Raw genomic sequence first — 24,465 nt, forward strand, 5'->3', positions numbered from 1 at the left:
AAAGAGTGAATCATTCCAAGAAACAAACAAAACGAGACATGTTTCCTCTATGCTTTCACACGCGTTTCGAAATATTGAGCTCGACGACCATCGAGACGAAGCCACCTCGAGTCGCCAAGTCCGAGGCGATGATGTTCATGGGTGTTTTGCCCGCCTGCTCTTTCACCCACTGCAGCAGGCGAGGCAGGCTCCTCCGTATGACGTTGGGAAAGTTGTCACAAAGTCGAAGGATGTACATGAGTATCTTGACATTGTCGGGCAGCGTCAGGTTCAAGCCACAGACGAAGAACTCTGCAGGTCATTGAGGGGCAAATTAAAGCTCAGACATCATTTCACACAACAGGATATAATTTTCAAAGGGCTCTGTTCTTGAATTTGCACAGTAATATAGACATTGTCAACCTAGGTCCTGTTTACAACATACTCAACTCATTGAGCTGCAGATACAGAGGAAACTCACGTTTAGAAGGCCTTCCTTTTTCCAACTGCTGACGAAGTTTTGATTCAACTTTTGTCGAATCCATACTGTTACCGTAGTAATAAATTATTTCAGTCCACATCTCAAGGGGCCGTTTTATTGGGTAATCATACGAAACTATGACGTTTCTGCCTTGGTCCCAGCACTTCTTCAGGGTGGGGGTTTCCTGTTGTGATACATGATACAAAGAATTTTTTTTGGAAGTGGTATGAAGCCATGTTCTTTTTATTTGAAAGCCACAGCAGCTTACAGTAAGCAGGCTATCTTAATATATTTGACTTATTCATCTTAATTAAATAAAAGTTTATACTTTACCCCTCTGAGGAAGAGTTTGGGTCCAAACAAGGTCTTGATGAAGTTGATGAGATGGTTGTGGAGGTGCTGGTCATTCTTTTTATCAAAGCCTTTGAAGTGGGATAAAGCCAGAATGAGGATCTCTCTGGGGTGACTCTCTGCCCAGTCATGTACGACCCTGAGAACAGTCTGATCACAATGGCAGAACAGAAGCTCTTAATAAAAGTACATGCACATTTTCATGTGGTTGTTCTCATTTATTAGAGAAACACCTTCACATCAGTCAATCATTTGGATTGTGGTTCATAATAAAAAATGATAAATAAATGTAACAAAGTACTTTTACCGCTCCATGGCACTGGTTACAAGAGGAGTATTTCAACTGACTGATCAAACTCTAGCATGTTCAGGGACGTAGCCACATTTTTAGAATTACTGAGGTCATGAGTTCATGACCCCCAACCTCTCTGACATTAATATTTAAGCCTCTAAATTGTAAGTTAATGTTATTTAAAAGTATCTGTTCAGACATTAGTGACTTTATTTTTGATAGTAGACTATAAATGGGACAGGAAATGGCAGGAGATCGAGGGAGATATGATATGCAGTGAAGGTTTACAGCCAAGTCGGCAACCTAAACCAGAAGGTCACCAGACAGCCTTTCAGTCTACAAAATCTAAATTTGTCATATTCTATTTAATCAGTGGAGTGTTATACACAGTTATACATTTATAATCTCTGTAAATTATAAAGTCATTTGTGTATTTATTCACATATTTATTGGCATAAAAGTGGTCAAATATAAACAGGGCTGGATTACTACATGGATAGATCACACTAGACCCTAGGTCTGAGATTCTTTTAGATGTTTAGGATATTTTAAAATGTATGTTACAAATGATTTAATTATTATTTAGGGCAGTTGATGATGTTTTCTCCTTTGTCTGCGCCCCCTACTAGCAAGGAGACCTTAGGCATGTGCTTAGAATACCTGTCTAGATCCTGCCCACAATATAGAATCCAGAAGTGCTGATTGCCTGTAGACTAAAAATTCCTGATACCACTGGTGACCAATGTTCTGCAAGGTTGGTTTAATCCTGCTATATAATATTATTAATCGATGTATACATAATTAAAAGAGGCTCTGCTCTTATGGTTTACGTATATGACATTTCAATCTTTACCTCCACATCAGTGTGTGTGTACAGCCCATGATGAAAGTAAAGCCTTGTGGGGTCAGTGTCATTCCGCTTTTTAGCAATCCTCAGGTCAAAGTAGCGAACTCCTGCATCCAGCTGCTGTGTGATGGTCTCCTCCTGCATTACAAGCCACTACAACAGTCAAAGACATCTTTTATGCACAAGAACATTCATTACTGACTGAAGTTTTAAACACCATTTACCTGAGTGAGCGCCCATTTGCGCACTATTTTACGTGCACAATAAATCTTGCTTAATCTTTTCAGTCTTTCAGGCTCTATTATAGGGGAGTTGATGTCCAAGTCATAACTCATTGAGTCATGGCTACCTAGGAATTACAAAACACACACAGAAACACAAACAACAAGTGTTATAGAATTGTTAAGAAACTTGCTTTTCAGGGAAAACCATACATCTCCAAATTTGACGATTTCGTATTTTTAGCCATGCTAACACCATGGCTTTATGGATGTCATCAATCTGTCTATTGATGGGTTGGTCAGTTCACTACATTAGTCAAGTCTGAAATGTCCTCACAACCAGGCGTATCAGATGGGCAGCCATACAATTTGTGCCAGGGATCCATGATGCCTTACTGTCCTTTCTAGTGCAATCAGCAGGTCAGAGTTTTCACTAAATTAAGGATGATATCTCGACATGTGCTTGATATATTGTAACTAACTTTTATACATACATTCATGGAGCCCAGAGGATGAATCCTAATTACTTTGCTAATGTACTGACTTTTCCTTTTGTGCCACCATGAGGTTGACATTTGTGGCTTTAAGTGAATTATCTTCATGAGCTATTGGATGGATAACCATGAAATTTGGTGCAGACACTCATCTTTCCTCCCAATTGAATATTTTTGGGTTTCCCCCTTCCATCTATCCAGCTCCATCATTATGTCAACATTTTAATTTGTCCATACCATAATTTCTGACTAAATACCTGCAAAATGAATGACATTCCCATGAGCCTTAACTTTATTTTATGTTTAGAGCTAGTTAGCAAATACTACCAACTCAAGACACTCAACTACACTCAACAAAAATATGAAAGCAGTACTTTTTTTTATCCCAATTTTCATGAGTTTAAGTGAAAGACCTCAGACTTTTTTGTCTTCTCTTTTACCAATGTAATCCATCCACCTGATTGGTGTGGTATATTAAGATGCTGATTAAACAGCATGATTGGTGTGCCTTGGGCAGCTATCAATAAAAGGCCACTTTAAACTGTGCATTTTTAATCACACAACACAATGCCACAGATGTCGCAAGTTCTGCACTAGGCATGCTAACTGCAGGAATATCCATCAGAGCTCTTGTAATTTCCAATAATTTTGCAGTACATCCAACTTGCCCTCATAACCGCAAACCACTTCTAACGAGACCAGCTCAAGCATCTGAAACCAGTCCCCAGGACAGCGGATGTAACACTCGGTTTGCACAACCAAATAATTTCTACACAATCTGTCAGAAAGCATCTCGAGAAAGCTATTCTGTATGCCCATTGTCCTAACCAGGGTCTTGAACTGACTGCAGTTTGTCATCATAACCAACTAGGCTGGGCAAATGCTCATCTTGGATGGCATCTGGCACTTTAGAGAAGTGTTCTCCTAACAGCTTAATCCTGGTTTTAATGTACTTGACAGATGACAGACAGCGAGGATGCTGTTGTGTGGGTGACTGGTTTGCGAATGTCAGCGTGTGAACAGAGTATCCATGGTGGCGGTGCCGTTTTAGTATTGCCGGGCATAAGCTACAGACAAAACACAGTGCATTTTATTGATTTGAATGCACAGAGATGCTGTGATGATGCCATGCCAGTTCTTGCATGGACTCCATACTCACCAGACATGTCACTCATAGAGCATGTTAGGGTGCTCTGGACTGGCCTGTATGACAGTGTGTTCAAGCCCCTGCCAATATCAAGAAACTTCACACAGTCACTGAAGAGGAGTGAACCAACATTCCACAGGACATAATCAACAACCTGATCAACTCTATGCAAAGGAGATGTGACACACTGCATTAGGCAAGTGGTGGCAAAACCAGATAGACTGGTTTTCTGCAAAAATGAACAACCTCAGCCATAGTCGTGTGAAGTCTATTAAGTGAGTGCTTAAAGAATGTCTTTTTTCAAGATACTTATTAGAGTGGCCTTTTATTTTAATCAGCCCAAGATACACCTGTGTAATAATTGGCTTTTTGTTAGCATCTTGATATGCCACACCTGTAATGTGGACAAATTATCCTGGCAGTTGTTTAAAACGGTGAAAAATGGTAAAAAAGTGTCAGATGGTGAACATGGTACACATTATACCTGCTTACCTTTAGCATGTTAGCATTGTGATTGTGAGCCTTTTAGCATAATGACATTAGCATTTCACTCAATGCACAGCTCTGCCTCTCAGAGCAGCTAGTATTTCAATAGACTTTAAGTCCTGTTCAGCTAAATGAAAAGATAAGACAATGCAGCAGTTTCAGCTTCATACCTGGAATGGCCAGATTAAAGAGAGGAATGTTGTGAAGTTCAGCTGGTAGTTGGGACATCCAGTCACAGTAGCTTGCTACTTCTCTTCTCTTTTTGCCTTTTGTTGCAGACATTGTCATCTAAGATTCTATATGAAACAAATCAAAGTCAGCTCAGTTTCATAACACAGTAGTTTTAGCTAATAGATCACCATTAAAGAAAGCATAGAAATGAAGGACAGACATTTAGAGGAACGCCACTTACCCTGCCAAGATGATTGACAGCCTTCCTTGGGTTCTTTATTACCTCAGATTTGACAGTGCAGACGTGTACAAGGACTGATTTCGTCCTAAACTGTCTTATGCTGCTCATTTAAAGGCTGCGGTGTTCAGGTAACTATCTTAATAGCACTGTCGTAAGAGACAAAAAAACCTGTACCTGCAGCAGTCAATCAGGTTTTTGTTATCAGGAAGTGCACTGTATGAGGAAATCTAAAAACAGAGTTACCTCTCCCTGTAATGTTTAATGGAGGTGATAAGCAGTTATGGTAAAACTTCCTCATGCCATCAATGTAGTCATGTAATGTAACCATTTTGTAATGGGATCACACCAGCCATGACTACAAATCTAACACGACACAAGAGAAGCACCCAAAACATCACATACGGAGTTAATAAAAAAAACAGAGCCTGCAGACTAGATGATGCTACCACAAACAATTTGTGGTAGTATTATCTAGTCTGCAGGCTCTGTTTTTGTATATTTCACTTGTGCTTCTGGCCAATGTGTGAAATACCCATCAGCTAGCTTGCTCAAACCATAAAAACCATAAGCTGTAACCTTAAGTGTCCCGTTAGTGGTCCACTAGGCCAAGTCTAGATCAAATTCCTACTCAACCATACTGTAGTGAAGTACAGATGAACTGATGGGAGAAATGGCAGGTTGTGCCTTCAAAGGATCAAAGTAGGATAGTGAAACGAGTCAGTTTGAGGGTTGTGACGCTCCAAAAAATGTATTTGTAACTGTTTTACAGCTGCGTCTTTGGGAAAAAAAGTGTTTTGTGTGCATCACATGATATTGTATTTACATGGTATGGGCACTACGTCAAATAGATTGCTGAAGAGATTACCTATATTTGCAGGCCAACCTGAAAGTTAGCATTTCCCTGATTCACTTGACAAAAAAGCCAATGGAATTTTTCAGTTGGCTTTGGATTATTGTCGAATATAAGATACAGCAATAGTTTTTGGAAACGTAATGTAATTGCCAGAAGGAAGCAGCTAACATTGTGAACTACGAAAGTTTGAGTTGGGATAGTTGGCAAGCAAAGTATGCCTGTAAAGGCAAACCAGTGAGTAGATTAGTTTCCGTGTTCGATATGATACAGGTTATTGTCAACATTTTTAAGACACATTATGGTTAGAAATTCACAAGTGGGTTATTTAAGAATGTATTTTATGTCATAGACCAGAACTTGAAATTAAGCTTGTGTTAAACCACAGATCGGCAGTCGTAAGTGCAAAAATCTTAACTAATTTCTGGGTTTTAGGACACATTCCTACAGCACTCTTTTGGCATCAAAGCCCAGTGCACTTCATGTGGGCTTTCCCTGCTCAGGCTGTTGGACCTGACCGATCAGAGTAGACTAGGCTTTTTGAGAAGGGGGCCTCAGAGAGACAGGAGCTAAAATGGAGTGTTTCAGAAACAGGGTGAAAAGCAGTGCTGCAGCATTGTACAGTATATGAAAAATAATATGTTATTCAACATTAAAGCATTTCAACCTATTCTTGTAGACTCCCAAAATCTATGAACCTGGGGATGAGCATATATACTGTTCCTCACAGGTCAAGAATGAACTCTGTCAGAGACTATGTAAGGTTTAAAAGAAGGTATAGTATATTCATGCTCCTACAAATGAACAATTGAAATCATAAGCTGTAAAACACACCCTCCCAATACACTCAACAGTTTTACTGCTACAGTCTTACACAGTCTGGTATGACAAGTAGCTTACGATGGCTAATGTTATCGTGTTAGCAGACTTTGGAAAGATTTTGTTGTGTAACTGACATTACTCATGCAGCTTGCTGTGCCAATCCTCTCCTTTCACTTTTAGCAAGTTTTAGCATTTACCAATTTCCCATAAACAGTAGCCTCTTACAGTGCATAGACTCACCTTTAGTATGCTACTCATTATGTAACACACCATAGATTTATTGTGCAGTGCACAGGGTGGAGAAGAAACCGACTGAGACATTCTGCACTACTGTTTGATTGACATACAGTACTACAAAAACCATTGACATAAAGTTGTGCCATTGCATGTATGTTTTGTACGTAGTGTCTTTCCATCAAAGGGTGTGTTTCATTGGGTTATCATCTTAAATGAGATGTTATAGTAGCATTGACACAGATTTAGGTTTCTGTGTGTTTGTTGAACAAATAAATTAAACTCCAGTTGATTTAACTCTTTTATTGAATTCTAGGAATTGTAATCATTTCTAGGACAAGAAAAAGATCTGTTATCACTGGAAATCCTACGATTGCACTAAGATGTGTATATGATTGCTGATTGTTGCAAGGCTCTTGGGCAAGGTGACTTCAGGTTTTTTATTTAGCCTTGGCAAGACCGACCATATTCTGGGCTCTGCTGTAGATGGAATAGAACTGTCTGAGGAAGACATCACCCAGGAGCCACTCGCTGTTACCTCCTTTGTCCAAGCCAGTAAGGCAGCCATAGTGTTTAGTCTGTGGGAGAGATTATGGAGAATAATTTCAGATGTAAGGAGAAATGCTGTGATGGGAGAAAATACAAACTCTGGCAGGGAAAACAAACACCAACCTGACGGATGTAGGCAGAGGATGGGAGGGTAAATTCCTGTCCTTGGATGTGGAAGGTCACATCTGGCATTTGAGGAATATCGTCACAGTTGACAGTATACTGAGCGCAGAGGGAGAGAAGAAAGAGTATCAAAGTATCAAAGTTTGGTTCTACTGTTCAGTTTTCAACTCTATTAAGTTGTATTTTACTCAATGCAAAGCTACAGAAATCTGATTGAGTCAACCAGTACGTCTATTCTGGCACTGACCTCTCCGTTCTTGACAGTAACTCCCACCAAACTGTTGATGTTGTCGATGTCGCTCTGAGGTCCAATGACCAAAGAGGTGCCAGTGTCCACAATAGCCTGGCAGCCGCCACTGCAACCAACAACCTGACCATTGATAGTAACACTGAAGGAGAGACACAGCATGCATCAGATAGATATCAAACACTCTTGCCTACAATATCAGTTTGGTTCGGAAACATTTCAAAGGACCTGGGATTCTGTATCCATGGCTTTACCTGTCCATTGTGATCTGCCAGAATCGCTGACTAGACAAGGGAATCCAGGTGATGGGAGCAATGTAGTGGTTGGGGTCAACACCACCGAAGGTCACCACACTGCCTTTGTGCTTTGGTTGACTAGAGATGAAAGTGAGAACTTACTGATGAACTCTGATAAATTAACTAATGTCTTAGTAAAAATGTTTTTTCCTCTGAATAGGATACTGCAAAGCCATGGTTGTCCTTACGCATTCAGGTACACAGAGAAGAGATCCTCGTTGACCAGGCCCTCATTCATCATGTTGTCAAACACGGGTGTAGCACCGGAAGCAGAAATGGATGGGTAAGCCAGGCCCAGAAAGCCATCAGCATGCATGTACTCCATGAAGGGACCCTCAGTCTTGCTCAAGCCAAAGATCTGGTTTCTCACAGCGATCCCACCCACCTGGCAGCCAAACACAAAGATGGTACAGGGGACTAAACATCATAAACTATAGTAGGATCTTTAAAATTAATACGATTAATTTTGGTTACAATCAAGATGAATAACAGCTTTCTGCCTTGAAGATGGTGGGACAAAGCAATAATCAATAAGATCTATGATTACACATGCCAGCTCAAAGTGATACTATATTATTTCATTTCTCACCGTGACAGTGTCATATCCAAGGATGCCAGTCATGCTGCCAGTGCCATAGCGGATATTAAGAGGACTGCCGTCTTGTCTGTAGGTGCTGCTCGCAGCAGGGTTATACTTCACATGGTTATCTAGGAAGGTACACATGAAAAAAAGTTGTTGATGTTTACTGATATGGTGTAGGTTTCCAATAACTTTATTTGTAGTTCAGCAGGAGTCAAAATAAATTAAGTACCAATTCTATCTGCATCCCTAACCCCAACCTTCCTAATGTTACTCTTACAGGTAGATCTTGATCTTTCTTCAGCCTATGATTATCTCTGGACCATATTTTTTTTGCTCAACAGTTAGCCGTAACTCCAACCATGTTGGAGGTGTAGGTTTCCAATAACTTTCTTTGTAGTTCAGCAGGAGTCAAAAGAAACTGATGCAACCACCCCCGTTGTCAAATAATCTTTTATCAGTCATCTACACTAATCAGTGGCTTTCATAAGGAGCTATTTTAGGACAAAAAGGATTGCGATGCTTCTGACAAGACTAATTACCAATTCTATCTGCATCCCTACCCCCAACCTTCCTAATGTTTACTCGAGACTGTCACAAGACCTGTGTTCTCTTACAGGTAGATCTTGATCTTTCTTCAGCCTATGATTATCTCTGGACCATATCTTTTTGCTCAACAGTTAGCCATAACTCCAACCATACTCGCTCTTACTCTATCCCAATTTATGGCATTTAGGTGCCATCTGGTACGTCCTTTATTCAACATCTATTCTTGAATGGGCATCCCCTAGAAGATCTCAGTCTAGGTGGACAGGACTTAACTAACCCTAAAAGTAAACTCTTCCAATGGTTTCTGAAGCTCACAAATAACCATTGCAAATGACCTCAGAATAAGAGAAATGAGATGGCAAGCTTTCTTAAAATGACTACCAGACCTTAGTCTGTCCATGTAACATCTGTCTGTTTAATGAGTGGAGGTGTATGGTATAGCTTTACATACTGCAGGCTGGACTGCTGCAGTAGACAGAGGGCACCCACAAATTTGATGAACCAGTGTCAAAGATGACCTTGAAGGACTGAGGAGGAGTTCCAATGGAGATGATCCCATAGTAAGCCAGCTGGAGACAACAAGAGAAACTGAGATTATTCATGACCAAAACGAGCCACTTCTCAAAGTGCTATTCATCAATTTGTTCAAGCGTTAGCCGCTGTTACTTACATTAGCATCGTTGGTCATGGGCTGAGTGCCCACAGCAAAGCGGTCGTCGAACTTGGCCATGGGGTTGTATGGGTACTTGAGCTTGTACTCCTCCCACAAACCCTGCTCCTCCAGGAGTTCCCTGGCTGTTTTACCCCTCTCCAGAGGGACCCTAGGATTCACCAGTGGGAGCAACTTACTTCATATCCTTTCAGCTACATTTGTATGCCTTTTTTTTGCTCATGTGTACTTCTCATTACTTGTACACAGGAAAACATGACTGAGATTTTCATGAGCCTGCTGCCTTCACTTAAATTTAAAGTAACCCTTGAGCACAATTCATACACAGAGAGCTGACAGTTGCTCATTTAAATATCACATGGCTACAGTAATTTCTCAGGATCTCATGAGGTGTAAGTAGTAGGAAAAATCAAAAATAGAAGAAGTAAAGGAAAGTGATATGGCTGACTTACTGGACGAGGCACTCAGACAGTGCCACCATGGCACACACAACAAAAGCCCACTTCATTGTCTCGGCTCTGCTGTCAATTATGTAAGAAAATGAATTTCAGTCAAGCAGATCTGGTCACAAAGTTAATCACCAAACCATTCGAACTGAAAATCTGCAATAGTAACATTGTAGGTTTATGTATACTCACCTGTAGACCCCAAAACCTGAGTGCCAACAGACAAGCGTGCATCCTCTTTTATACAGGTGGAGTGACATTTTGCCATTACACAGTGATAAGGCAATGAACACAAATAACTGATAAGTGAAGATAAGCAATGGACAAAATAATCATTGACCTCAAGACAAAGTCAATTATGTGATTAAAAGAAGGAACACAAACTTTTGGAAAAAGCTTGCACAAATGCAGTTTAGTATTTTTGTTAATGTAGAAGGTGCTAACTGGTAAAAGAAGTAGCAAAGCATCACTTTGCTAACTCAAAAGGTGATATGAAAAGATTTTCAGGATTAATATAATAATTGTCAACTTTTTGGTTAATGTTTCAGTTTGATGGATAATATTTTGTTTTACTTTCATGCATTTTATGCTTTTCTGTTACTTCAATCTCAACATTTTATTTTAAACTAATAAAACCAAGCTGCATTTTGAATTTGAATGTATTTTCCATGTACGTTAAAGTCAAACATTTGACACCTTTACTATCATTTAATTTTAAACTTCACAGTCAATCCCCATGGCACAAGGCTCTCTCAATAACAGTGTTTGAGCTATGTTATCTTGTGTTTATTCTTATATCAGGATATTTTCCTTTAGATAGATAATAATATGAATAATTGCTGATCAAATATTCATAGCAATGTGTTATCACTTAAAGTAAACACATTAAGAAAGGTGATAGCAGTAGACAGCTAAGCACAGCTGGGTGCAGGCTTCATCGCAAACATACATATACATGCACACAGCCTGGCAATACATAGCAAAATGGTGACCCAAGTTTGGTCATGATACGTGCCCTTTTGTTATAGGCCACTTCCACTGCCACATCCCCTTTTAGCCAATTGGCATGAACACAAACACACACACTTCACCTCCATGCCAAATTTCAGCCTCCTAGGGCGAAAAGATATGGCCGCAAAAGGGTGGGGACATTTTTCGGGACAAACCAACACACACAAACCAAACACACACATCCAAAAGTCAAGGATGAATTAATTCTCATACAAACAACGAATCAAACTCATAAGCAATAAAACATACCCCTGCTAAATTCAGTTCATTCAAAGGTTTTATGATACAGTCTTACTTGTTTTGGTTTGACCAGTAGCTTACAAAAGCTAAATTTAATTAAAGTTGTTGTTGTTTGTGAGAGCTAATGTTAGCTCGTCTGCCCTGGCTATCTTAACTTTTAGCTCTTCCTTCGTCCTCTCATAGTGCTTTTCCATGTTTTTAGTCTTAGTAGTAGTGGTGTAGTGCTATTTGTTTAATCTGGCCATTCCAGGTATGAGGCTGAAACTGCAGCATTGAAATAATATGCAGCCCAAATTTTGACAGAGTGTGGGTAAAGGAGTTTAAAATTGACATATCCATTGTCATGTGAAAAACAGGTCTCTCCAAAACAACTTTTAATTGGCTTTAAAAAGTCCTTTTTAATAAAGCTTTTATTGAGATTTGTTCAGTTCAGATTTTGTAATAGCACTTTATTGAGTTTAAGAGGTAGAAGAATTGTCTCAATTCATAAAGTACAATAACAACTATCTTTTCATTTAGCTGAACAGGACTTAAAGTCTATTGAAATACTAGCAGCTGTGAGAGGCAGAGCTGTGCATTGAGTGAAATGCTAATGTCATTATGCTAAAAGACTCACAATCACAAAGCTAACATGCTAAAGTTAAGCACGTATAATGTGTACCATGTTCACACTTTTTACCATTTTTCACCGTTTAAACAAGTTGAAATAGAAGACTTCATCTGCGCATTCAAAAGGCTTTCTTTCTCATTTTTTATATTTATTATTTTTTTGGCCTTTGTATGGCTTTAATGATAGGAAAGCTCAGAGAGATGACAGGAAACAGGATGACAGAGAGGGGGGTGACACGCAGCAAAAAGACCGATTATTACACAGGTGTATCTTGAGCTGATTAAAATAAGAGGCCACTCTAATGTTTATCTTGAAAAAAGACATTCATTAAGCACTCACTTAATAGACTTCATATGACTAGGGCTGAGGTTGTGCATTGATGCATACAAATTAGTCTATATATCAGTCAACAAAATGCACTGTTTTTTGTCCGTAGCTTATGCCTGGCAATACTAAAACACCGCCGCCACCATGGATACTCGGTTCACACGCTGTGACATTCGCAAACCAGTCACCCACACAATGCCATACTCGCTGTCTGTCATCTGCAAGTACATTCAAACCAGGATTAAGCTGTTAGGAGAACACTTCTCTAAAGTGCCAGATGCCATCCAAGATGAGCATTCGCCCAGCCTAGTTGGTTATGATGACAAAATGCAGTCAGTTCAACACCCTGGTGAGGACAATGGGTCTCTCTCTGCTCTTAGTACATGGTCAACTGTAACAGCATTGCACAAATGCCAGATGTGACCTTCCACATCCATGAACAGCAATTCACCCTCCCAGCTTCTGCTTATGTCCATCAGGTAAGCATTTGATTCCCTGCCAGACTCACTTTTTCCTCACCTCACTGCACTTCTACTCCATCTAAAATTCTTCTCCTAAATTCCTCCCACAGTCTCAGTACTATGGCTGCTGTACCAGCTTTGGCAATGGAGATGACAGCCTGTGGATCCTGGGTGATGTCTTCATCAGGCAGTACTATTCCATCTTCAGCAGAGCCCAGAACATGGTGGGTCTGGCCAGGGCTAGATAATCAACCTGAAGTCACCTCGCCCAAGAGCCTTGCAACAATCATGTGTAAATCTTAGTGCTATTGTAGTTTCAGTACTGCTGTAATGATGTGAGATGTCTGAGATTCAAACCTTTTCCTTGTCCTATAAATGATTAAATGCCCTCAAATCCAATAAAAACAGTTAAATCACTTTGCATGTTGTTTTATTAAACTGTACAACAAATAGATATGACAATAAGAGCCCTATCATACACCCAGCGCAAAGTGTTGCACAGTACAGCGTTCCTCCTCCTCAGTTTTGGTGCATGTGCTCATATGCAGTCAAATGCAGTTGTTGAGGGGACAAAGGATTGGGAGACAGCGTAGGCCGAAAGTCCATCATCCAAGGAACACATACCTGTCCCTCAGCAAAGAGGAGTGCTACTTTTTAAATAGCAATGTGCTAGTTGCAGGTGCATCTGGCATTTGCGAATGCATAGGAATATGGACGGTGTACGGTTGAGGGAATTTAGTGCCAAAGGAAAGTGACATCACTGCATGCAAGGAAAAGTTTAAAATATCTAAAAGCAGCAGCACTAAAGCACAGTGTACGTGTGTTTTGAACCCATCTTTTCAGGTGCATCGACTATCTGGATAGTGTGCCCTTTAAATAGAAGGAATAAAACTGTGCCATTGAATTTAGACTAGCTTTTCATTGGTCTATGGCAGTCAATTTCTGCTGCCTAAAGATAGCAATGCACCATCAAAGCACCTGACCACACCTCATTGGGATGGGCCCAAACAGGCAGGACACCAGGATTTCAGTTTTGGGTGGACCACAGTAATTTTGGCTGGGCCTCATTAATACATATTTTAATAATGTTTGCCTTTCATTTATTTAATTATTGATTTTTTTTTTTTTTTACAGTTTTCAGTCTTGCTAAAACAGAGATGATATTATGCTTTGATCTCAGGTGGGCTCTGGTGCTTAAAGCAGCACTATGGGGAAATTGCCATTTTGTGCGATTTGACACCCCCCACACTTTCTGAGTGCAACACTACTGTCATAGATACAAATCCCAGGTCTGTAATTTGTCAGACATAATGTGAAGCTAACTACAAACAAAACACGTTACATCATTGTATCTTGAAGTAAACATTTATGTAACGCTGTGATCCTGCGCTCTCACTGCAGAAACAAGTGATAGGGGGCTGTGGCAGAGACACCATGCACCTTATTACAAGAGACTGTACCATCAAAATAATTTGGAAGCTGTTATTTTAAGGTAAAAAGGTGACATAATGCTGCTTTAAACAAATAGCACTACGCCACTACCATTGTGACTAAACACATGGAAAAGCACTATGAGAGGATGAAGGAAAAGCTAAAAGTTAAGATAGCCAGGGCAGACGAGCTAACATTAGCTCTCACAAACAACAACAACTTTAATTAAATTTAGCTTTTATAAGCTACTGGTCATACCAAAACAAGTAAGACTGTATCATAAAACCTTTGAATGAACTGAATTTAGCAAGGGTATGTTTTATTGGTTATGAGCTTGATTCGTTGTTTTTTATGAGAATGAATTTACAATTCAGAGGCGCGTTCTAGTTTCTGGTGCTTTCTGCCTAATCTCATTGCCTCAATTCAGTGAATGGAGTTGGCTCATGTGTCATCATCTGACTTAAGCATAGAACTTTGGACGTGATAAAAAAGTGGTTGTATGGAGGGGACTCCTACCAGGGGGCTTCTGGTGGTCCCCATGGAGTTAGGAGTGTCCAACAGCTCTGCAGGTTACTCTGTTGGTTGGTCCCCAAAAATGTCCCCCCCCCCCCCATTTGCGGCCATATCTTTAGGCCCTAGTCAGCTGAAATTTGGCATGGAGGTGAATTGTGTGTGTTTGTGTTCATGCCAATTGGCTAAAAGGAGATGTGGTAGTGGAAGTGGCCTATAACAAAAGGGCACGTATCATGACCAAACTTTGGTCACCATTTTTCTATGTATTGCCAGGTTGTGTGCATGTATATGCATGTTTGCGATGAAGCCTGCACATAGCTGTGCTTAGCTTTGGCTACTGATATCACCTTTCTTAGTGTGTTTACTTTAAGTGATAACACTAATAATTCATATTATTATCTTTCTAAAGGAAAATATCCTGATATAAGAGTAAACACAAGATAACATAGCTCAAACATTGTTATGATGAGAGCCTGTGTGTGGAAAATACATTCAAATTTAAAATGCAGCTTGGTTTTATCAGTTTAAAAAAAAATGTGGAGATTGAAAAGAAAAGCATCAAAAGCATGAAAACAAAATAGTATGCATTAAACTGAAAACATTAACCACATTAAAACTCAAAAAGTTTTAATGGAAAAATAAAAAGTCAATTATTATATTCATTTATCCTGAAAATCTTTTCATATCACCTTTTGAGTTAGCAAAGTGATACTTTGCTACTTCTTTTGCCAGTTAGCGCCTTCAACATTGACACAAATACTAAACTGCATTTGTGCAAGCTTTTTCCAAAAGTTTGTGTTCCTTCTTTTAATCACATAATTGACTTTGTCTTGAGGTCAGTGATTATTTTGTCCATTGCTTATCTTCACTTATCAGTTATTTGTGTTCATTACCTTATCACTGTGTAATGGCAAAATGTCACTCCACCTGTATAAAAGAGGATGCATGCCTGTCTGTAGGCACTCAGGTTTTGGGGTCTACAGGTGAGTGCACATAAACCTACGATGTTACTACTGCAGATTTTCAGTTTGAATGGTTCGGTGATTAATTTTGTGACCAGATCTGCTTGACTGAAATTCATTTTCTTACATAGTTGACAGCAGAGCCGAGACAATGAAGTGGGCTTTCGTTGTGTGTGCCATGGTGGCACTGTCTGAGTGCCTCGTCCAGTAAGTCAGCCGTATCATTTTCCTTTACTTCTTCTATTTTTGATTATTCCTACTGCTGACGCTTTATAAGGTCCTGAGAAAATTACTGTAGCTATGTGATATTTAAATGAGCAAGTGTCAGCTCTCTGTGTATGAATCGTGCTCAAGGGTTACTTTAAATTTAAGTGAAGGCAGCAGGCTCATGAAAATCTCAGTCATGTTTTCCTGTGTACAAGTAATGAGAAGTACACATGAGCAAAAAAAAGGCATACAAATGTAGCTAAAAGGATATGAAGTAAGTTGCTCTCACTGGTGAATCCTAGGGTCCCTCTGGAGAGGGGTAAAACAGCCAGGGAACTCCTGGAGGAGCAGGGTTTGTGGGAGGAGTACAAGCTCAAGTACCCATACAACCCCATGGCCAAGTTCGACGACCGCTTTGCTGTGGGCACTCAGCCCATGACCAACGATGCTAATGTAAGTAACAGCGGCTAACGCTTGAACAAATGGATGAATAGAACTTTGAGAAGTGACTCGTTTTGGTCATGAATAATCTCAGTTTCTCTTGTTGTCTCCAGATTGCTTACTATGGGATCATCTCCATTGGAACTCCTCCTCAGTCCTTCAAGGTCATCTTTGACACTGGTTCATCAAATTTGTGGGTGCCTTCTGTCTACTGCAGCAGTCCAGCCTGCAGTATGTAAAGCTATACCATACACCTCCACTCATTAAACAGACAGATGTTACATGGACAGACTAAGGTCTGGTAGCCATTTTAAGAAAGTTTGCCAACTCATTTCTCTTATTCTGAGGTAATTTGCAATGGCTATTTGTGAGCTTCAGAAACCATTGGAAGAGTTTACTTTTAGGGTTTGTTAAGTCCTGTCCACCTAGACTGAGATCTTCTAGGGGATTCCCATTCAAGATAATAGATGTTGAATAAAGGACGTACCAGATGGCACCTAAATACCATAAATTGGGATAGAGTAAGAGCGAGTATGGTTGGAGTTACGGCTAACTGTTGAGCAAAAAGATATGGTCCAGAGACAATCATAGGCTGAAGAAAGATCAAGATCTACCTGTAAGAGAACACAGGTCTTGTGACAGTCTCGAGTAAACATTATGAAGGTTGGGGGTAGGGATGCAGATAGAATTGGAACTGAATTTATTTTGACTTCTGCTGAACTACAAAGACAGTTATTGGAAACCTATACCATATCAGTAAACATCAACAACTTTTTTTCATGTGTACCTTCCTAGATAACCATGTGAAGTATAACCCTGCTGCGAGCAGCACCTACAGACAGGACGGCAGTCCTCTTAATATCCGCTATGGCACTGGCAGCATGACTGGCATCCTTGGATATGACACTGTCACGGTGAGAAATGAAATAATATAGTATCACTTTGAGCTGGCATGTGTAATCATAGATCTTATTGATTATTGCTTTGTCCTACCATCTTCAAGGCAGAAAGCTGTTATTCATCTTGATTGTAACCAAAATTAATCGTATAATCTTAAAGATCCTACTATAGTTTATGACGTTTACTCCCCTGTACCGTCTTTGTGTTTGACTGCCAGGTGGGTGGGATCGCTGTGAGAAACCAGATCTTTGGCTTGAGCAAGACTGAGGCTACCTTCATGCAGTTCATGCGTGCTGATGGTATTCTGGGCCTGGCTTACCCATCCATTTCTGCTTCCGGTGCTACACCCGTGTTTGACAACATGATGAATCAGGGCCTGGTCAATGAGGATCTCTTCTCTGTGTACCTGAATGCGTAAGGAGAACCATGGCTTTGCAGTTTTCAGAGAAAAACAACTTTTACTGAGACATTAGCTAATTTATCAAAGTTCATCAGTAAGTTCTCACTTTCATTTCTAGTCAACCAAAGCACAAAGGCAGTGTGGTGACCTTCGGTGGTGTTGACCCCAACCACTACATTGCTCCCATCACCTGGATTCCCCTGTCTAGTCAGCGATTCTGGCAGATCACAATGGACAGGTAAAGCCATGGATACAGAATCCCAGGTCCTTTGAAATGTTTCCAAACCAAACTGATATTGTAGGCAAGAGTGTTTGATATCTATCTGATGCATGCTGTGTCTCTCCTTCAGTGTTACTATCAATGGTCAGGTTGTTGGTTGCAGTGGCGGCTGCCAGGTTATCGTGGACACTGGCACATCTTTGGTCATTGGACCTCAGAGCGACATCGACAACATCAACAGTTTGGTGGGAGTTACTGTCAATAACGGAGAGGTCAGTGCCAGAATAGACGTGCTGGTTGACTGAATCAGATTTCTGTAGCTTTGCGTTGAGTAAAATACAACTTAACAGAGTTGAAAACTGAACAGTCGAACCAAACTTTGATACTTTGATACTCTTTCTTCTCTCCCTCTGCGCTCAGATGACTGTCAACTGTGACGATATTCCTCAAATGCCAGATGTGACCTTCCACATCCAAGGACAGGAATTTACCCTCCCATCCTCTGCCTACATCCGTCAGGTTAGTGTTTGTTTTCCCTGCCAGAGTTTGTATTTTCTCACATCACAATATTTCTCCTTACATCTGAAATTCTTCTCCATAATCTCTCCTACAGACTAAACACTATGGTTGCCTGACTGGCTTTGACAAAGGAGGTAACAGCGAGTGGCTCCTGGGTGATGTCTTCCTCAGACAGTTCTATTCCATCTACAGCAGAGCCCAGAATATGGTCGGTCTTGCTAAGGCTAAATAAAAAACCTGAAGTCACCTTGCCCAAGAGCCTTGCAACAATCAGCAATCATATACAGATCTTAGAGCAATCGTAGGATTTCCAGTAATAGCAGATCTTTTTCTTGTCCTAGAAATGATTACAATTCCTAAAATTCAATAAAAGAATTAAATCAACTGGAGTTTAATTCACTTGTTCAACAAATAGTCAGGTTTCTAAATCTGTGTCAGTGCTGAGCTACTATAACATCTCATTTAAGATGATAACCCAATGAAACACACCCTTTGATGGAAAGACACTACGTACAAAACATACATGCAATGGCACAACTTTATGTCAAAGGTATTTGTAGTACTGTATGCTCAATCAAACAGTAGTGCAGAGTGTCTCAGTCTGTTTCTTCTCCCCCCTGTGCACTGCACAATAAATCTATGGTGTTACATAATGAGTAGCATACTAAAGATGAGTCTATGTACTATAAGAGGCTACTGTTTATGGAAAATTGAAAGGAGAGGAGAGGCACAGCAAGCTGCATGAGTAATGTCAGTTACACAAAAAATCTCTCCAATGTCTGATAACACTATAACATAACCGTAAGCTACTTGTCATACCAGACTGTGTAAGACTGTAGCTGTAAAACTACTGAGTGTATTGGGAGGGTGTGTTTTACAGCTTATGATTTCAGTTGTTCATTTGCAGGAGCATGAATATACTATACCTTCTTTTTCAACCTTACATAGTCTCTGACAGAGTTCATTCTTGACATATGCAACAAAAATACCAAAGCCAAACCACAGCAATTGATACCATATCTCCTCGGACCAACACATCAAAATTTATCCCTCTAGCTAGCAGTGGCATGATCTTTGGCAGCAGGGTGTATGTATTTATTGTGATAAAGCATGGTAGTAGTACTACTAAACTGAAGAGTAGCATGACACATTTTAAAGTACATTTGACTTTTTCTAAGTGCTGTATTGTAGTTTTTAGTATTGTGTTGTTTCAGAAACAAGTCCAGCTGCCTAAGGATGTGTTCCTTGGATGATGGACTTTCGGCCTACACTGTCTCCCAATCCTTTGTCCCATCAACAACTGCATTTGACTGCATATGAGCACATGCACCAACATTTAACTGAGGAGGAGAAACGCTGCACTGTGCAACACTTTGCACTGGGCTTATGATAGGGCTGTTATTGTCATGTCTATTTGTTGTACAGTTTAATAAAACAACATGCAAAGTGATTTAACTGGTTTTATTGGATTTGAGGGCATTTAATCATTTATAAGACAAGGAAATGGTTTGAATCTCAGACATCTCACATCATTACAGCAGTACTGAAACTCTACCATAGCACTAAGATGTACACATGATTTTTGCAAGGTTCTTGGGCAAGGTGACTTCAGGTTGATTATCTAGCCCTGGCCAGACCCACCATGTTCTGGGCTCTGCTGAAGATGGAATAGTACTGCCTGATGAAGACATCACCCAGGATCCACAGGCTGTCACCTCCATTGCCAAAGCCAGTACGGCAGCCATAGTACTGAGACTGTGGGAGGAATTTAGGAGAAGAGTTTTAGATGGAGTAGAAGTGCAGTGAGGTGAGGAAAATCTGAGTCTGGCAGGGAATCAAACACATACCTGATGGACATAAGCAGAAGCTGGGAGGGTGAATTGCTGTCCATGGATGTGGAAGGTCACATCTGGCATTTGGGCAATGCTGTTACAGTTGACAGTGTACTAAGAGCACAGAGAGGGAGAAAAGAAAGTGGAAAAAAAGAGATGCAAAAGTATAAAAAGTTGGTTCAACTAATACATTTTTAACTTTGTTAGGTGGCCCATTTAGTCAATGTGAAGTTACAGAAATGTCATTCTGTCAACCAACACAAATTTCTTGGCACTTACATCTCCATTCTGGCTGCTAGCTCCCACGTAAGAGTTGATGTTGCTGATGCTGCTCTGAGGGCCAACGATCAGAGAGGTGCCAGTGTCCACGATAGCCTGGCAACCACCATTGCAGGCCACAACCTGACCATTGACGGTAACACTGAAAGAGAGACACAGTAGAACATGTATCAGACAGATATACACTAAACCAAATCACTTTGGTTTGGAAACATTTGGAGCGACCTGTGATGCTGTATGTGTGGCTTTACCTGTCCACTGTGATCTGCCAGTACAGCTCATTGGAGAGAGGGATCCAGGTGATGGAACCAGTGTAGTAGTTGGGGTCAACACCACCGAAGGTCACCACACTGCCTTGCTGAGAGTTACTTGAGAGGAAAGTGGGACATTACTGATAAACTCGGGCAATCAGCTGTCTTAGTATTACAGTTTGATGTCAAGAAATATTTCCTTTCTCTGGATTGTATATTGCAAATCTATGATGGTCCTTACGAGCTCAGGTACACAGAGAAGAGGTCCTGGTTGACGAGGCCCTCCGTCATCATGTTGTCAAACACGGGTGTAGCACCAGAAGCAGACAGGCGTGGGTAAGCCAGGCCCAGAATGCCATCAGCACGCATGTACTGCATGAAAGGAGCCTCAGACTGACTCAAGCCGAAGATCTGGTTTTTCACAGCGATCCCACCCACCTGGCAGACAAACAAACACAGCGAATTAAAACCATCTCAAACTACAGTGGGATCATTGAGTTTGTAATGGAAATATCCCCTTCATTTGCTTTTTCAATTTGAATGACATTTAGATATATAATAAGAATTACGAATGAACGCTATTTTCAAGTACAAAGTGGTTAAATATTCTTTTATTTCTCACCGTGACAGTGTCGTATCCAAGGAATCCAGTCATGCTGCCGGTGCCATATTGGATTTGGAGAGACTTGCCGTTGTGTCTGTAGGTGCTGCTAAGTCCAGGATTAAACTTGTCGTGGTTGTCTAGGAAGGTATATGTGCACATTTTTTCATTTTTGCTGATATGACATAATAATTATGTTATGCTTCAGCAGGAGTTAAAAGTAAATGGTGCAATTGACAGTGAAAACAATGAAAGCAACAGCCCGTTTTCATAAAAAAAAACACAATCACTACCCTCAACTGTTAGAGCAGTTTATTACGACCCAAATTAAATTTATTGCTAGGCGACGACCTCTAGTGGCTGTAGTAATTATTACAGCAGCAAAGGAGGAAGTCAGGTGATGTTCGTGTCCCGTGTGAAACCAAAAGTCAACGGTGAGTTATATTAACTAAGTAATGTAGTTAACTTATGTCATGTATGTAACGTAAATCAAATTACATACGTAATGTACTCATATATGTAAGTACAATTACAAAGTAGCCTAGCATACTTATTTTAACCCAAACCACAATCTTTCCCTAAACCTAACCAAATACTTTTGTTGCCTAAATCAAACCAAACTGGGACCTTACATTATAGGTCTGCTATGCTGCATTGGTCATGTCATTTTGGTAACGGTGATATGAGTCATATTGGGAGTGATAGGCAATTGACTTATGCACTCATTTAGGTATGAGGAGGTGATTATGAGGCAAAGTTATATAAATATGTTGTTGTGTATTCTATTTAACAATGTAGAACAACTCCCATGATCCCATGTTACTTTATGACATCATCAAACTCTGTCTTTTGTTGTGGTTTTCATGAATAGACCCATTACGGCAGAAATAACATGATGTTTTCTCTGGTCCGGTATTAACTTTCAAACATGTCTGTCAAGTTGGGGAGGTCTTGTTGATGTTGAAAACACCTAACCCTAACCCTAACCCAGGATAAGAGAAATAAGATAGCAAAACTTTCATTTTACGTACTGCAGGCTGCACTGCTGCAGTAGATGGAGGGGATCCACAAGTTAGATGAGCCGGTGTCAAAGATGACCTTGAAGGACTGAGGAGGAGTTCCAATGGAGATGATTCCGTAGTAAGCCATCTGGAATTGTGGAGACAGAATATTCATGACAAGAATGAGCCATTTCTCAAAGTTCTGTCCATCCATCTGTTCAAGCTTTAAGAGCTGTTACTTACATCAGCATCGTTGGTCATGGACTCGGTGCCCACGGCAAAGCGGTCATCGAACTTGACCATGGGGTTGTATGGGTACTTGAGCCTGTACTCCTCCCACAGACCCTGCTCCTCCAGGAGCTCTCTGGCTGTTTTACCCTTCTCCAGAGGGACCCTAGGATTCACCAATGGGAGCACCTTAATTTTGATCTAAAACTTTTCACTATTTGCACGATTACATTCAGATTTACTCGTGAGCACAGTGCATATGAAGAGGCCTGACGCTTGCTCTGTCATATATCTGCAGTGGTGCCCTAGGAGTTAATACAATTTAGGTTGTAGGTAGAAAAAAACAGAACAAGAACAGGAATGTGTTAGAGTGTAACAGCTGACTTACTGGACAAGGCACTCAGACAGTGCCACCATGGCACACACAACAAAAGCCCACTTCATTGTCTCGGATCTGCTGTCAACTGTGTAAGAAAATACATTTCAGTCGAGCAGAATCAAGCACAGGTCACTAATGTCCGTCACATTACAGAAGGATTCAAACAGAAAATCTAAATGTCTGTGATCCTGTAGTATACTCACCTGTTGACTCCAAAACCTGAGTGCCTGCAGACGGAATGCATCCTCTTTTATAAAGGCGGCGTGACATTTTAAAATTACACAGTGATAAGGCAATGAACACAAATAACTGATAAGTGAAGATAAGCAATGGACAAAATAATTGTTGACCTCTAGACAATGTCAATTATGTGACTAAAGGAAGGAACAAAAACTTGGAACAAGCTTGCATACCTGCCGTGTACTAATGATGTTCATGTTGAAGGTGCTAACCACTAATAAATCACAATTGCTCTCTTGTCAGAAAAAAAGTCAAAGTATGATACAAAACTATGTTCAAGATAAATTCACAGCTCTAATACACATGAAACAGTTCATTTGTAGTGTTTTATCTTGGTTAATGCTTCAGTATTATGCATATTTTGTTTTTGTCTCTTGCTTTTTATACTTTCATTTTATTCTGTTTGAAACTTTTAAAACAACAATTTTTAAATTTGTGTTCTTTCTTTTAAATATCGTTGTATATTGGCCATATTTTCTGTATGTTATGTGTACAATGTGTAATAACATACAGTTGTTAAACTAAGGTGAACCCAAACTGCATGTCACCACATTTGAATGCATTGTCCATGTACATTAAAGTCACACATCTCATATTTAATTTCACTTATTCATTACATTTTAAGATAATACCACAGTCAGTCACCTTAATGTAGATTGTGGTGTCTCAGCAATAAGTGTTTGGTACTACATTATCATGTGTTTACTCTTGTATCAAGGTCATTTCCTTTTGATTGCTAATAATCTGAATTACTGTTAACAAAATAGTCATAGAGCTGTGTTATCATTTAATCTAAACATATTTTTTTAAAAAGCACACAGGCCTGTAAAAGAATGTTATAAATAAAATGGTTGAAAAATTTAAATTACACACACTTTCAGACCAAATGGTCACTTGTCTTTATTCTTTTGTGGAGTAAAACATCAACAGGGTCTTTTACAAAAACTATATCAGCATATAACTGCATTTATAGCATACAATACTGTAATGAACAATATTATGTGCAAAGAAGTAGACAAAAGTGAAAACTTGACTCTATATTTTAAAAAAAGTAATTACACTTTAATTGCTTTACAATAGTTCAGTTTATACAGATATTACTAATTGCACTCTCTCTTCACTCACAGTAACAACCTATCTTACCATTGTCTATCTGTTTTTATGTGTATGTTCAACAGGCTTTTTGACCTAAATAATTCACTGGATAATGAAAAAATGATTTGCACTTCCATTATTTCTTTTGCATGAGCATGCATTGGAGTTAATTTTTTGTAGCATTAGAAATTCCTGTAAACTGTTTAGCATACAAGACATTTACAAGACAAGAAATTTAGTC

General features: G+C 39.8%; 4 protein-coding genes across 4 annotated transcripts; 1 reads left to right on the plus strand and 3 right to left on the minus strand.

Moving 5' to 3' along the window:
* Positions 1 to 55: 55 nt before the first annotated feature.
* On the minus strand, positions 56 to 4,580 carry LOC141015940 (PI-PLC X domain-containing protein 1-like). Its single transcript, XM_073490163.1, has 6 exons — positions 4,469 to 4,580; positions 2,175 to 2,299; positions 1,957 to 2,088; positions 794 to 961; positions 461 to 644; positions 56 to 291 (listed from the first exon to the last, which is right to left on the minus strand). Exons 1-6 carry the CDS (start codon positions 4,578 to 4,580, stop codon positions 56 to 58), a joined length of 957 nt encoding a protein of 318 aa, XP_073346264.1.
* Positions 4,581 to 7,056: 2,476 nt separating this feature from the next.
* On the minus strand, positions 7,057 to 10,138 carry LOC141015461 (pepsin A-like). Its single transcript, XM_073489542.1, has 9 exons — positions 10,083 to 10,138; positions 9,631 to 9,781; positions 9,412 to 9,529; positions 8,421 to 8,539; positions 8,020 to 8,216; positions 7,790 to 7,909; positions 7,536 to 7,677; positions 7,289 to 7,387; positions 7,057 to 7,194 (listed from the first exon to the last, which is right to left on the minus strand). Exons 1-9 carry the CDS (start codon positions 10,136 to 10,138, stop codon positions 7,057 to 7,059), a joined length of 1,140 nt encoding a protein of 379 aa, XP_073345643.1.
* A 5,644-nt stretch (positions 10,139 to 15,782) lies between these two features.
* On the plus strand, positions 15,783 to 18,550 carry LOC141015766 (pepsin A-like). The gene is made up of 9 exons (XM_073489945.1): positions 15,783 to 15,838; positions 16,141 to 16,291; positions 16,393 to 16,510; positions 17,075 to 17,193; positions 17,397 to 17,593; positions 17,698 to 17,817; positions 17,930 to 18,071; positions 18,220 to 18,318; positions 18,413 to 18,550. The coding sequence occupies exons 1-9, from the start codon at positions 15,783 to 15,785 to the stop codon at positions 18,548 to 18,550; spliced, it is 1,140 nt and encodes a 379-aa protein (XP_073346046.1).
* Positions 18,551 to 19,765: 1,215 nt separating this feature from the next.
* LOC141015765 (pepsin A-like) lies at positions 19,766 to 22,954 on the minus strand. The gene is made up of 9 exons (XM_073489944.1): positions 22,899 to 22,954; positions 22,526 to 22,676; positions 22,313 to 22,430; positions 21,303 to 21,421; positions 20,922 to 21,118; positions 20,681 to 20,797; positions 20,430 to 20,571; positions 20,166 to 20,264; positions 19,766 to 20,073 (listed from the first exon to the last, which is right to left on the minus strand). The coding sequence occupies exons 1-9, from the start codon at positions 22,952 to 22,954 to the stop codon at positions 19,936 to 19,938; spliced, it is 1,137 nt and encodes a 378-aa protein (XP_073346045.1). The 3' UTR covers positions 19,766 to 19,935.
* Positions 22,955 to 24,465: the final 1,511 nt, after the last annotated feature.

The sequence above is a fragment of the Pagrus major genome, chromosome 20, assembly GCF_040436345.1.
Source record: "Pagrus major chromosome 20, Pma_NU_1.0".
Lineage (NCBI taxonomy): Eukaryota > Metazoa > Chordata > Actinopteri > Spariformes > Sparidae > Pagrus > Pagrus major.